The sequence below is a fragment of the Canis aureus genome, chromosome 12 (genome assembly GCF_053574225.1).
Source record: "Canis aureus isolate CA01 chromosome 12, VMU_Caureus_v.1.0, whole genome shotgun sequence".
Taxonomy (NCBI): Eukaryota; Metazoa; Chordata; class Mammalia; order Carnivora; family Canidae; genus Canis; species Canis aureus.
Genome location: NC_135622.1, coordinates 13655167 through 13668001, shown reverse-complemented (window position 1 = coordinate 13668001; position 12835 = coordinate 13655167). Strand labels below are relative to the sequence as shown.

Genomic DNA, 12835 nt, shown 5'->3' with positions numbered 1-12835 from the left:
GAATAAGGTTCAAAAGAAATGGAGTAATAGGAGGATGAAGACAAGTGTTATGTTAAAGAACTGAATAAAAGACAGAAGAAAACAGGGGAGCCTGAGTGGCTCAGCGGTTGAGCATCTGCCTTTGGCTCAGGGCATGATCCCGAGGTCCTGGGATTGAGTCCCGCATCAGGGTCCCTGCAGGAAGCCTGCTTCTCCCTCTGCCTATATCTCTGCCTCTCTCTCTCAGTCTCTGTGTGTGTGTGTGTGTGTGTGTGTGTGTGTGTGTGTGTCTCATGAATAAATAAATAATATCTTTAAAAAAAAGAAGAAGAAAACAAATGGCTACTTTATGTTGGTAGGAAGTTTCATGAAGTTGGAGCATGCAGTCCTGAAGGACATATAACCTGCATGAAGACAAATATGACGTTAAATGTAAAACTATAACAAAGACATTGATTTCTAGCAAAATGACAAACAAGAGGGCCAGAGAAACTCTCCAAGAACTCCCAAATTAACAGATAAGCTATGTTTAAAATTCTTTTTAAATGCATGCCTGAGCTGATGGGAATGTAAAAAAAAAATCCTTGGGGGAAAATGAGAAAGCAAAAATCCAAAAAAATAAGGCACCAAAATGCAAACTAACTGTGGAGCCCAAAAAGCCCCAGCCAAACATTTAGTTTTAGTGAATCTGGGTTTGTAGCATTTCCAGGCATCTGGTAAAGTAAACACATATCCTCTGTGAAAGAATGTAACTTTCATCCAGGCCTCAGAAAACTCTCAGATAAAGTTCCAAGGAACATGAGTTCACAATCAAAAATAGTATAACACATAAGGAACAAGGCACCATGAGCAAGAGTCAGCTAGAAACACCAACTGCATATCAGGTCTGTGAAGACAATAGGAAACAGAATTGTCATAAATAGGACTATTTAGGGGGGAAACAAAGCTGTTTAAAAGAAAAAAAAGACATTAAAAATTATGTCAAAGGAACAAGAGGCTTTCAAAAATAAAGCTGATTGCAGGAAGAACCTTTTGAGATAAAAATATAATTCTTAAGTCTAGAAACTCAATAGATGGGGTCAAATAGCCTTTAGAAACAACTAAAGACTTAATGAACTAGAAGATCTGTCTTCAAAAATCAGTCAGAGTGCAACACAAAGAAACAAGTAATATGAGAGAGAGAGTTAAAACTAACATGGAGAACAGAGAAGGTCCACCATATATCTATCTAATCAGAGTTCCATAAGGAAAAAATAGAGAGAATGCGGAATGTGTAATATTTAAAGAGAGAGTGGTTGAGAACTTACCAGGACTAATAAAATGGAAAAAAAAAAAAAAAAACAGTTCTCAGATTTAGGAAGACAACAGTACAATGGAAGCAGGAAGATAGTAAAATAGTACCTTCAAACTGCTGAAAAATAAGTGTTAGAAAATAAGTGTTAGTAAAACTAGTATATCTAAAATAGAGGTGAAATAAGACTAGTATTAATTTTATTTACTAGTTAGTAAAACTAGTATTTCCAAAATAAAGGTGAAATAAAAATATTTTCAAACAATAATTAAAATGTGAGAAAGTTTACAATGAATTGATTCTAATTCTAGGAATTTCTATAAGCTCTAATTCAGGAAGAAAGACGACCCAGGAGAAAGAAGACTGGCATACAAAACAAAATAGTAAATGTGAGTATAGTTAACAGAAAATGGATTACTTTTCAAAATGATGTGGGTTTTTTTAAGATTTATTTATTTATTCATGAGACACAGACTGAGGAGAGAGGCAGAGTCACGGGCAGAGGGAGAAGCAGGCCCCCTGCAGAGAGCCCAATGCAGAACCTGATCCCAGATCCCAGGATTATGACCTGAGCGGAAGGCAGGCGCCCAACCCCTGAGCCACCAGGTGTCCCAATGATACTGTTTTTTAAATATCTTTTATAAAGGTAAAACTAAAATATTGAACTGAAGTTTATAAATTGGTATATGGTTGGAATGAAAGTATTCTAAGTTCCTTGTAATATTCTGGAGGAGGCTATAAATATTAATTAGACTTTGTTAAGCTGAATATGCATGATAGAGTTTCTATACTAATCACTAACAGAATAAAAACAATGTATAGTTTCAAACCTGAAAAGGGAGGAAGGAATGGAAAACAGAATCTGTCTATTTGCTATTCACCAAAGAGACACCTAAAACATAAAGTCACAGAAAAGTTGAAAGTAAAGCAATAGAAAAAGGTATACTAGGAAAATACTGACCAAAGGAAGTTGGTGTAGCTATATTACAAGAGACAAAGCAGACAGTCTCATTAGTAGAGATTTTAAAAAGCAAATGGACAGAGGTTTACTACATATCATTAAAGGATTCAATTTTCCAGGAAGATATGTGAATTCTAAATGTCTTTATGGCTAGTAACATAGCATAAAATATATAAAGTAAAAGTAGGTAGGATCATAAGGATAAAATGACAAATATCAAATCAAAGCAAGATGTTCTAATATACCCCTCTCAGAAATTAATGAATGACACATACAAAAATCAGAATAAAAACAGATTTAAATCACACAATTAACAAGTCTGATCTAAATGGATGTGTTATATATAAAACACATTTGGAGAATAGACATTCTCTCCAAGCACACACAGAGTTGCAAAAATTTATCTTATAATAGATCATAAAGCCAATGTCAAGAACCATAACACACAGACCATATTTTCTGAACCATAGCACAGTTAAGCTGAAACCAGTAGCAGAAAGATAACTTAAAACATAAGCTAGGAACTTCTAAAACCTACTCTTAAGTGATCAGGTGTCAAAAAAGAAATATAGCAAAAATCAGGAAATACTCAGAACTGGAAAATGACCAAAAAACAACAAAAAAAGTCATCAAAACCTGTGGGATGCATAAAGCAGTACTTAGAGGAAATATTATAGCCCTAAATGCTTATATAAGAAAAGAAAAAAAATTTTAAGATTTTATTTATTTATTCATGATAGACAGAGAGAGAGAGAGAGAGGCAGAGACACAGGCAGAGGGAGAAGCAGGCTCCATGCCGGGAGCCCAACGCGGGACCCTATCCCGGGATCCCAGGACTGTGCCCCTGGCCAAAGGCAGGTGCTAAACCGCTGAGCCACCCAGGGATCCCCGAAATGAAAAAATTTGAAAATTGATGAACTAAGCATAGCCCTTAAGAGGTTAAAAATATAATAACCCTCCCCAAAAACAGAAGGAAGGAAATGATAAATTAATAAACTAGAAAACAAGGAAACAATAAAGTATCAACAGATTAAAAATCAGTTCTTTGAAAAGACTAAAAAAAAAATCTGACAAATTCTGACAAGAATAATAAAATATAACCTTAGGAATTAAAAGGAACATAAGTAGAAGAAGAAAAAAGTTGAAAAGTAAAAAGTTATTGTGAGAAATGCTATGTCAATAATATTTAAGAAGAAATGGATAAATTGCAATAAAATATAAATCACCAAAAGTGACTCACATAGAAAAAGAAAACCTCAAAGTTCCTATAAACATTTTTTTCAAATTGTATCAGCAATTTAAAATAACCCCAAGAAAAATACTAGATTTAGAAATGATTTAGAAAACTAATACTAGTTTTAGAAATGAATCTACAACCATTCAGGCAACAAATAATGTTAATCTTTTTTCATTCACTCAAAGATTAGAAAAAGAGTATATATACCCCCAAGTCATTTTATAAGATTAGTGTTAACTAAATATCAAGACCTGAAAAAAACAGTATCAGAAAAAGAAACTTCAAGCCATTATCACTCACACAATAACTGATGCAAAAAAATTCCTAAACTAAATATTTGCAAACTGAATCTAGCAATGTAGAAATTAATAATAATAATAATAATAATAATAATAATAATAATAATAATGTATCATGACCAGGATAGATTGTTTCAGGAATGCAAAGTTGTTTTAGCATTTAAAGAATCTATTAATGTAATTCACATTAACAGATTAAACAAATTATACAATCACCTCAACAGATACATAAAAAATATTCAGTAAAATTTCACATTATTCATGATAAAAACTCTTAGCTAACTAGTAATCATTCACCTGCTGCACCAGTGGTGTAACATAAAAATATTTACTTGTAAATTAGAGCAGATAAGAATATTCTATTATCAGTTACATAGAACATTAAAGTGAAGATCCTAGCCAGTGCAATAATATGAGAAAAGGAAATAATAAAAAAAGAAAAAGAAATTAAAAGAAACAGAAGAATCAAAACTGAGATTAATCACAAATTATATGATAGATTACACAGAAAACCCAAAAAAATAAATCAGTAGAATTAATAAGAGAGTTTAGCAAAGTTTCTGAATATAATATCAATATATGAGAATAGATTTCTTTTATATACAAGCAAAAAATAATTAGAAAATGTACCGTACCCTTAAAAATCCAAGTAAAAATAACAATAAAGCACAAAATGGGAGGAATGAAATCTAATAAAAGTTGTACCAGGCTTTTTTGGAGAAAATTATAAAAGTTTATTGAAAACATTAAAAAAAAAACAAATAAATGGAGAGATATATCATGTATGTGTTCAAAAGACAATATTATAAAAATGTTCTTTCCAAATTGATCCAGAAATTCACTCAATCACAAATCACAACACTTTTTCTAAAGACGTTGACAAGCTAATTCTAAAATTGAGATGGAAAAAGCAAAAGACAAAAATAGCAATGACACTTCTAAAAATGAACAAGGTAAAATATTTCCTCTACCAGATATGAAGGCTTGTTATAAAGCTACAGTAAAATTAGACAGTAGAGTACAGGGAAAGACCAACGGAACAGAATAGAGAACCACAAACCAACCCACACTTATATGGAAACCTCACATATGACACAATTGTCCTTATATATCAAGAAAGGACAGGTCATTCTATGATGATATGAATTCAGTGGTTAGCTACATAGCGAAAAAAAAGAAATCTAATCTCTATCTCACACTTTGTACACAACACAAAGCAATTCTAGATGGAATAAGGACTCGAGTATGAAAAAAAACAAGATTTTAAAGTTCTGGAATTTTGAGAAAAAAATGTAGATTAATACCCCCTTCAAAAAAAAAGTTGAACAATGCAGAGATGGGGGGGGTGCGGGCAGAGAGAGACAGAGATATGAAGTCATGGCCTAAGAGATCCAAAATATATATAACAGGAATTTCAGAGGAAGAAAGCTTAAAAATGACTAGAAACTGGGCACCTGGGTGGCTCAGTGGTTGAGCATCTGCCTTTGGCTCAGGTCATGCTCCTGGGATCCTGGGATCGAGTCCCCATATTGAGCTCCTTCAGAGAGCCTGTTTCTACCTCTGCCTGTGTCTCTGCCTCTCTGTGTGTCTCTCATGAATAAATAATAAAATCTTTTTTAAAAATGACTAGAAATTAAGGAAACTAACCTAATAACAAAATTTTTGAAGGGCTGACTCTCTGCATGAAAAACAACTATAAAAGTAAAAAAGATAAATAACACAAATCACCAAATTAGAAATGAGTATGAAAATAGAACATATACAGAAATGTTTTCCTTGATTGTAGTAATATATACAAATTTATACTAATGTAATAAACGATACCTGGGGACATCTAAGCTACCAAATTGACAGAAGTAAAGAGTGATCCAAAAAAATCCCCTTCCAAAATAGGTCCTGGGCCCACTTTTTACCAAAAAAAGTACAAGGTGGGTGCATCTTATACAATTACACAAGATATGCATTCCTGAAAATCTAAAATTCAAAACTCATATAACATACCACCATTTTCTACTTTTTAAAGAGTGATTGATTTATTGATGTGAGAGAAAGAGTGTGCCTGAGTAGGGAAAGATGGAGAGAGAGAAACAATTTCAAGCAGACTCCATCCACACTGAGCATGGAGCCCAATGGGAGGCTTAATCTCATGACCCTGAGATCATGACCTGAGCCAAAATCCAGAGTCTGGCACTTAATCAACTGAGCCACCCAGGCACCCCAAATAGCACCATTTTCAAGAAAAAAATGGTAAGTATCCTATTTACCAACTCAACCATAAATACAATTCACTTGGCCACCACCTTTTAAATTATATGATTGTTAATCATTTTTCAAATTTAGGTTGATTCATATTACTACACATTTTGTACACAAAACAAGACTATTAAAGGTTTTTTCTATTAAATGTGTATATCAACACCAATAAAAAATAAATTTATTATTAAAAAAATAATAGGGATCCCTGGGTGGCGCAGCGGTTTAGCGCATGCCTTTGGCCCGGGGCACGATCCTGGAGACTGGGGATCGAATCCCGCATCGGGCTCCGGGGGAATGGAGCCTGCTTCTCCTTCTACCTGTGTCTCTGCCTCTCTCTCTCTCTCTCTCTCTGTGACTCTCATAAATAAATAAAAATTTTAAAAAATAATAAAAAATAAATAAATGTGTATATCATGCAACTTCCAATGTGCATATTTCAGAGTCATAGAGTGGCTTTCGTATTTCATGTATTTTCAAACCCTTAAGAAACTAATTCTCAGGCCATAGAAACTAGACTGTTCAAGAGCACAGAAAATGAGAGAACATCTCAAAAAAATTGTTCTATGAAATTATAATTTGATATCAAAACCTAACAAAGACAAAAGTGATACTTATTAATAGAGACACAAAAATCCTAAATAAGTAAGAGCAAATGCAGTTCATGATATAGACTAGAATTTCTTATAAACTTGCCCTTAACCAGGATCAACAAACACTATCCATTCTCCCTGCTAACAATCTGAGGTACAGAGCCCACTGAAGGTTGGTATGCTGCTACAGCTCCCATAGAGGAGCTGCATGCTTACAAGAGTCACTGTGCTGCTTCCCAAACCGGTTTATGCCAGTTGTACTCACATGGTAATCAGATCAATAAGTCGATATTACAAAAATACATAAATTTTTTTTAAAGATTTTATTTATTCATGAGAGACACAGAGAGAGAGAGAAGCAGAGACACAGGCAGAGGGAGAAGCAGGCTCCATGCAGGGAACCTGATGTGGGACTTGATCCGGTGTCTCCAGGATCACACCCTGGGCTGCAGGCGGCACTAAACCGCTGCGCCACTGGGACTGCCCAAAAATACATAAAAATTGAATTTAAAAGAAACGGTATCTTATCTAGAAAATGAGTTTAGTGATTTTTCTTTAACTGATGAAAATTAAGAATGATATTTTTTAGTTTTCATTCAAATTCCTGGTAGTGAACATACAGCATATTAGGTTCAGGAGAATCACAATATAGTGTTTCAATAGATGAATTCAAATAGATGATGGGGATTAAGGGGTACACATGCTGTGCTGAGCAATGAGTGTTGTATGGAAGTGTTGAATCAAGAGTGAGATTTTTTTAAAGGAAAGGTATGGGAGGGAGGAATTTTAAATTTTTAAAAGGATTCCACGGTCCAATTTTTCTGTGGAAAAATCTCATCAAACTTTGATAAACCTAAAGGAAAAATCATAGATAATGTATTTTGGATGTGGTTTATACCAGAAGGATGACACGGTACTCTAATTACAGATCCAAATTTAAAGAAGCCTTGGCATGTGTCAAATGACTGGTAAAGGAAGATACATAGATAGGGCTAGATATACAATGTTTATGGTGTGTACACATGGCTTTTAATCAGTCCCCATTCAATTAACTTCTTCGATTTGCTAATCAACTACCTGTCTTGATTGCACTGGATAAGAGGACTTCAATTATGGTAAATTATAATACCATGACCAAGTATCCAGGAATGCAAGACAATTATACATTATGTTAACAGAATAATAGAAAACAAAATAATCATCTTGATAAATGACAAATGGCAGTGGATAAAATTAACTCCTATACCTAATTTTTAAGCTATTAATAAACTAATAATAAAAGACACGATCTTGACAAAATCAAGACTATCTATCTGAAACTACCAATCATTATCACAATTAATGGAAAAATGGCAGAAGCTTTTCATTAGAATCGGTAACTAAACATGTTTGTTCACTAGCACCTCAATTATCAACTATTATTCTAAAAAAGGAATAAGGTATAATTATTATTAGAAAGATAATGACGTAGTTATTACTGTTTGAAGAAAACCATCTTACCTACCTGGAAAACCCAACAGAATCAATGAACAACTTTCAGAACTAATAAAGGAGCTTCCTAAAGAGTCTGTTTCAAAGTAAATACACAAAATATTGTCTCCCTATATTCTAACAATAAGCAATTAGACCAAATCACTAAAAAAACATATTCCACATAGATAGCAACAAAGGCTATAAAATGCCTAGGACTCAACGTGAAATGGGCTGGTCTAAAGTAAATAAAAATAACTCCTCTAAGAAACAAAAGGCACCGGTGGAAATTAATATCATTAAATGTCCAATGATAGGGAAGTAGTTAAAATTTTGTAGATGTCCATATAATGAGATGACATGAAGCCATGTTTTTAAAGAATATACTGATATGGATAAACATTACATAATTTTAAATAAAGAAAATGCAAATTATAAAAAGGTACAACATGACTACAATTATGTTTTTAAACAAAAGTGCACACACGCAAAAAAGATATTTTAAAATGTAAGCACATCAAAATCTTAACAGTGCTTATCTCCAACTGGTAGGAATACAGGTGGTTTTCACTTTCTGCTTTACACTGTCTTTTCTGTATTTTCTACAATGGATAAATCAGAAAAAATTAAAAATATATATGGCCTCTTCCTAGAAATCCTAAGATGCCCAATACAGCAATGCCTCCCCCAGCACCATGAACAGAATTTAATTGTTGGCAGGTCCTATCTCATATAGCTCCCCCAGCAGCTCAGAGGCTGCTCTGGCTCTGAACGTGGGACTTCATGAGGGCGTGGTGAAGGCTAAATGCCAAGTCATCTTCCCAGAGGGACCCACGACCCCTAAAGATGACACCAAGCAAGGAAATCAGCCCAGTTGCAGACTGTGAGCCCCAGCAAACATCTCAGAACCTTCCCCAGACAACCTAGGTTCCTTGGTCACACACAGTTTTCATGCCTGTGGGAGGGGCAGAGAAAATCAACCTGCCACTGCCCACAGAAGCTTTTTTACGCCCCATGTTCCAGCAGTCCAGCTCTAATCTAGACACTTCCCTGTTTCCACTGTCCCCTGCAACCTCAACCAACACTCTGGCCCTCATGCCAGTAAACAAGATTAAGTTAAGTCCCAAGACAAACTAAGATAACTCAGTGCTGTTTCTGAGGATCTTCCCCTATCTTGCTCCCCATTCCTCATCCATCACACAGGGCAGGTCACTGTTCTCCGGGGGGATCTCAGGAAATACAGTTGACCCTGAACAACACTGGTTTGAGTAGCATGGGTGTGCTAATACACAGATTTTTCCAATACAGCACGGTGCTATAACTATTTTCTCTTCCTGATGATTTTCCTAACAGCATTTTCTTTTCTCTAGCTTACTTTATTATAAGAATACAGTATGTAATACCTACAACATACAAAGTCTGTGTTTATCAGCTATTTATGTTATCAGTGAGGCTTCTGGTCAACAGTAGGCTATTAGTAGCCAAGGTTTTGAAAGTCAAAAGTTACCTGTGAATTTTCTACAGTGCAGGGGCTGGTGCCCCAACGTGCCTGCCCCCACATTGTTCAAGGTCTAATGTACTTCCTTTCTTTCCCTCCCACTCCCCTTCCTCTGTTCCTTTCCTTAACTCCCTACTCCCACCCCAAGCCCCCCAGGGAAATCAAAGAGCCCGCAAATAGGTAAACAATACATACATGAGGACTGGATGGAGAAGATGCCATGTTAGTGGGGGCAGAGCCCGACAGACCATCTGCAAGCTACAAATTAAACACGCTGGTTAGCAACAGGGTTAGGGAAACCACTTCAGGGAAGACTGGACAGCCCCAAGGAAGTAGAGCTGTCCAAGCAGGGAGGCTATAAAAGCTACAGGAGGAACGTGTGTTTTGGAGTTAGGTAAGGCAGGGTCTAAATCCTGGCCCCACTGCTCTATCAGCTATGTGACCTTGGTCAAGCCCCCTGACCTCTCTGGGTCAGCATCCCAACCACAGAATGGGTACAAAAGCCCAGGTCACAGGGCAACAGTGAGTATAAGGAGTTGAAGGTCATGCATATTTAGCACAGGTGAGGCACATGAAAGTTGCTCAGCCAATGCCCCTCTCTCGCCCGCTTTCTCACTGCCCTTGGCACCACTTACTCAATACCATCCTCACATGCCCACCCTATCTTTCAAACCTCCCCATCGCAGACATACTCCAAGCTCCCCACCGTTCCTGGTGGTTTCTTCTAACCGCTGGACCACACCAACCCCTGCTTGGGCATGGTTCCTAAGTCTTTTCAAAGATAAGAACCAGGGCATCATCCGACTTTCCCAAAGCCTGTAAAAGGGAGGCTTGAAGAGTGTTATAATCCAACGCCCCTTTGCTATGCTAGAGAAAACTTCCTGCATCCTTTTCTGGCATCAGATCCTTGCCTGCAAGGAGTACCTGCCTTGCCTCTGGTACTGTGACTCAGTACTTTCTAGGATAAATCCCTGGGCTGCAGGGTCCAGAGAGCCTCAGAAGGCAGGACTGGAGATAGGCGACTTTGTCAGAGACCACTATAATGGTCCTAGAGAAGGTGATGGGGCTCTGGGTGGATGAGCACCAGTCTGGGTGGACAAAGCCAGGAGATGCTTTCCAGGCAGAGGGGGTAACAAGTGCAAAGGAGTAGAAGGATAAAATACAACACAGTCAAGAAAGCAAAGGGCTCAGCTCGGGAAGGAGGCACTGGGCAGCAGACAAATGAGGCTAGGGGGGCTGAGACGATGAGCCAAGAAACAGACTCCCAGGGTCAGACTCTCTCTGCCTTTGAACCCCGAGCAGAGGGCTCCGGGAGACTCCACAGGAGGCCTGAGCCCCCAGTGGCTGTCTGATACTTGGCTGGAAAAACCTGGGAGACACAGTCACCTGGGGGTCAGAAGGGCTTAGGAAGGCCAGGATAAAGTCTTTTGGGATCTGGGGGGAGTCTTGGAACCCACAGACCCAACTCTGCCCTGTGAAGGGGGAATCACTGAAGGGGACCCTAGTCCCCCTAAACTAGCTTTATTTAGAGCCAGAAGCACAGGCCGCGGCTAGTGAGCACCAGGCCAGGCCGCTGGATGGTGCCGGGGACTGGCCACATGCGTTGGTGGACATGGTGTGACCCCTGGCATAGACCAGATGAACTCCACGCAACCCCCCACTCCCCGGCCACCTCTGCCCCTCCCGCTCTCATCCTGAACCTCACAGAAGCCTTCTTGTTATTTTTAATGCAGTTTGTTTTTAGAAAGGTGAGAGGGAAACCAGCAGTTCACCCAAGCAAAAGGAAAAAAAATAAAGCTAAACATAGTGCTCCAAACAAAGATCTGGTCCCGCTTCCGAAATTACACGTTCCCCTTTGGGACTCAGGCATAATTTGCCGCTACAGTTCTGGGAGCACGTTGCCACCTTCACGGCGTCCCAGAGACTATAACTGGAGCAGCAGGCCCAAAATGAGCCCAAGCTGGGGAGCTTGGTGCCGCCAGCCTCAGCACCCTACCCCACAGTGCGGGGAGTGGGTCTTCACGCCTCCTGATGCCTTCTCCACCCAGTCTGCACTTCCTCCGATACCTGCCCGCCTCACACACACGCGCACACACATGCATCCACATACACTCACACACGCAGTCCCACTGCCTAGCCTGTGCTCCACTTCTTTGCCCATCAGGAAAGCCCTCCTCTCCTCTCCCCTCCCCTCTGCTGTTCTAACCCCGCCGGCCTATGGGGCCAGCCACTCCTGGGCATTTTCCTGATCCCTTAGCCCACGCTGACTCACAGGGCCAAGACAAGCACACGATCTCTGTCCCTTGCTGATAAAGCGTCTCATTTGAGATCAGTTACATACCTCTCATTTCACCCAACTGGGGTGAATATTTCAAGGTGCTCTTTCCTCTTTATCCCTCTTCAACCTGCACATGGTCCCCACCCCCAAACCCAGAAATCCTCCTTCTCTGGAGACTTACAGAGGAGATCGCCTACCTAGTGTGGGCTCTCAGAATGATAGGGAAGAGTCACCCTTGACCAGGTGACTCCAGGGGCATCTCAGTGCCCGGTGGGTGATGTGTGGGGTGGGCAGGGGCACCACCTCTGCTCTGAGCTTTCAGACCCTCTGTAAGAGATAGGGGGGGTGCTCTGTGTGTGTGTCCTGCACACTCTTTCTCTTCACCTCTTCATATTTAGAACACCAAGAACCAGCTTAATGAAAAAGCAGAGTAGTTAAAAGAGACTCCAATTTTGTTTTAAAGAGAGAAATGGAGTCTGAGTCGGAGTCAGAGACAGAAAGAGAAGCCCAGGCAAGGGCAAGGGGAAGGAGAGAAGGATATGTTGATAGAAGTTCATTCTGATAGTGTCCTTGGTTGGAAGTAATGCCTACTTATTCATAATTATCCTACATTTTCCAAATTCTATATAATTAACACATATTTATAGCCAGAAAAAGAATTAATATATCCTTTTTTAAAGCAGAGCACTAATGGAATGAAATAAGCTCTATGTCCTCTCTTTGAGGACATACCCAGGCCTGTCCTCAGAAGGTTAAAAGTCAAGGCCTTGATTCCTACAATACCACTGTGTCTAGACACACCCTCGGGAGCTTGCACACACACACACACCTGCCCCCAGCCGCCCCCACCTCTCACACACACTCATGTGCATACACCACACACATGCACACAAACACACTACCCCACCCCCAGGCTACAGGTCTAAAATCTATGCAAAGGAGAGCCGCACCAACCAAGGATAAACTATGGAGTTAA

General features: G+C 38.8%; 1 protein-coding gene across 23 annotated transcripts in view; it reads right to left on the bottom strand.

Annotated features, from left to right (window-relative positions):
- DYSF (dysferlin) overlaps positions 1-12835 on the bottom strand; it is a 216357-nt gene that overhangs the window by 46800 nt on the left and 156722 nt on the right. For 14 of the 23 annotated variants that reach the window (XM_077842848.1, XM_077842854.1, XM_077842856.1 and 11 more), the window contains one exon: positions 9777-9839. The exons of the other annotated variants lie outside the window; for them this stretch is intronic. In XM_077842848.1, coding sequence (XP_077698974.1) covers positions 9777-9839 — 63 coding nt within the window. The remainder of the gene's footprint in view (positions 1-9776; positions 9840-12835) is intronic. 23 annotated transcript variants of the gene reach the window in all.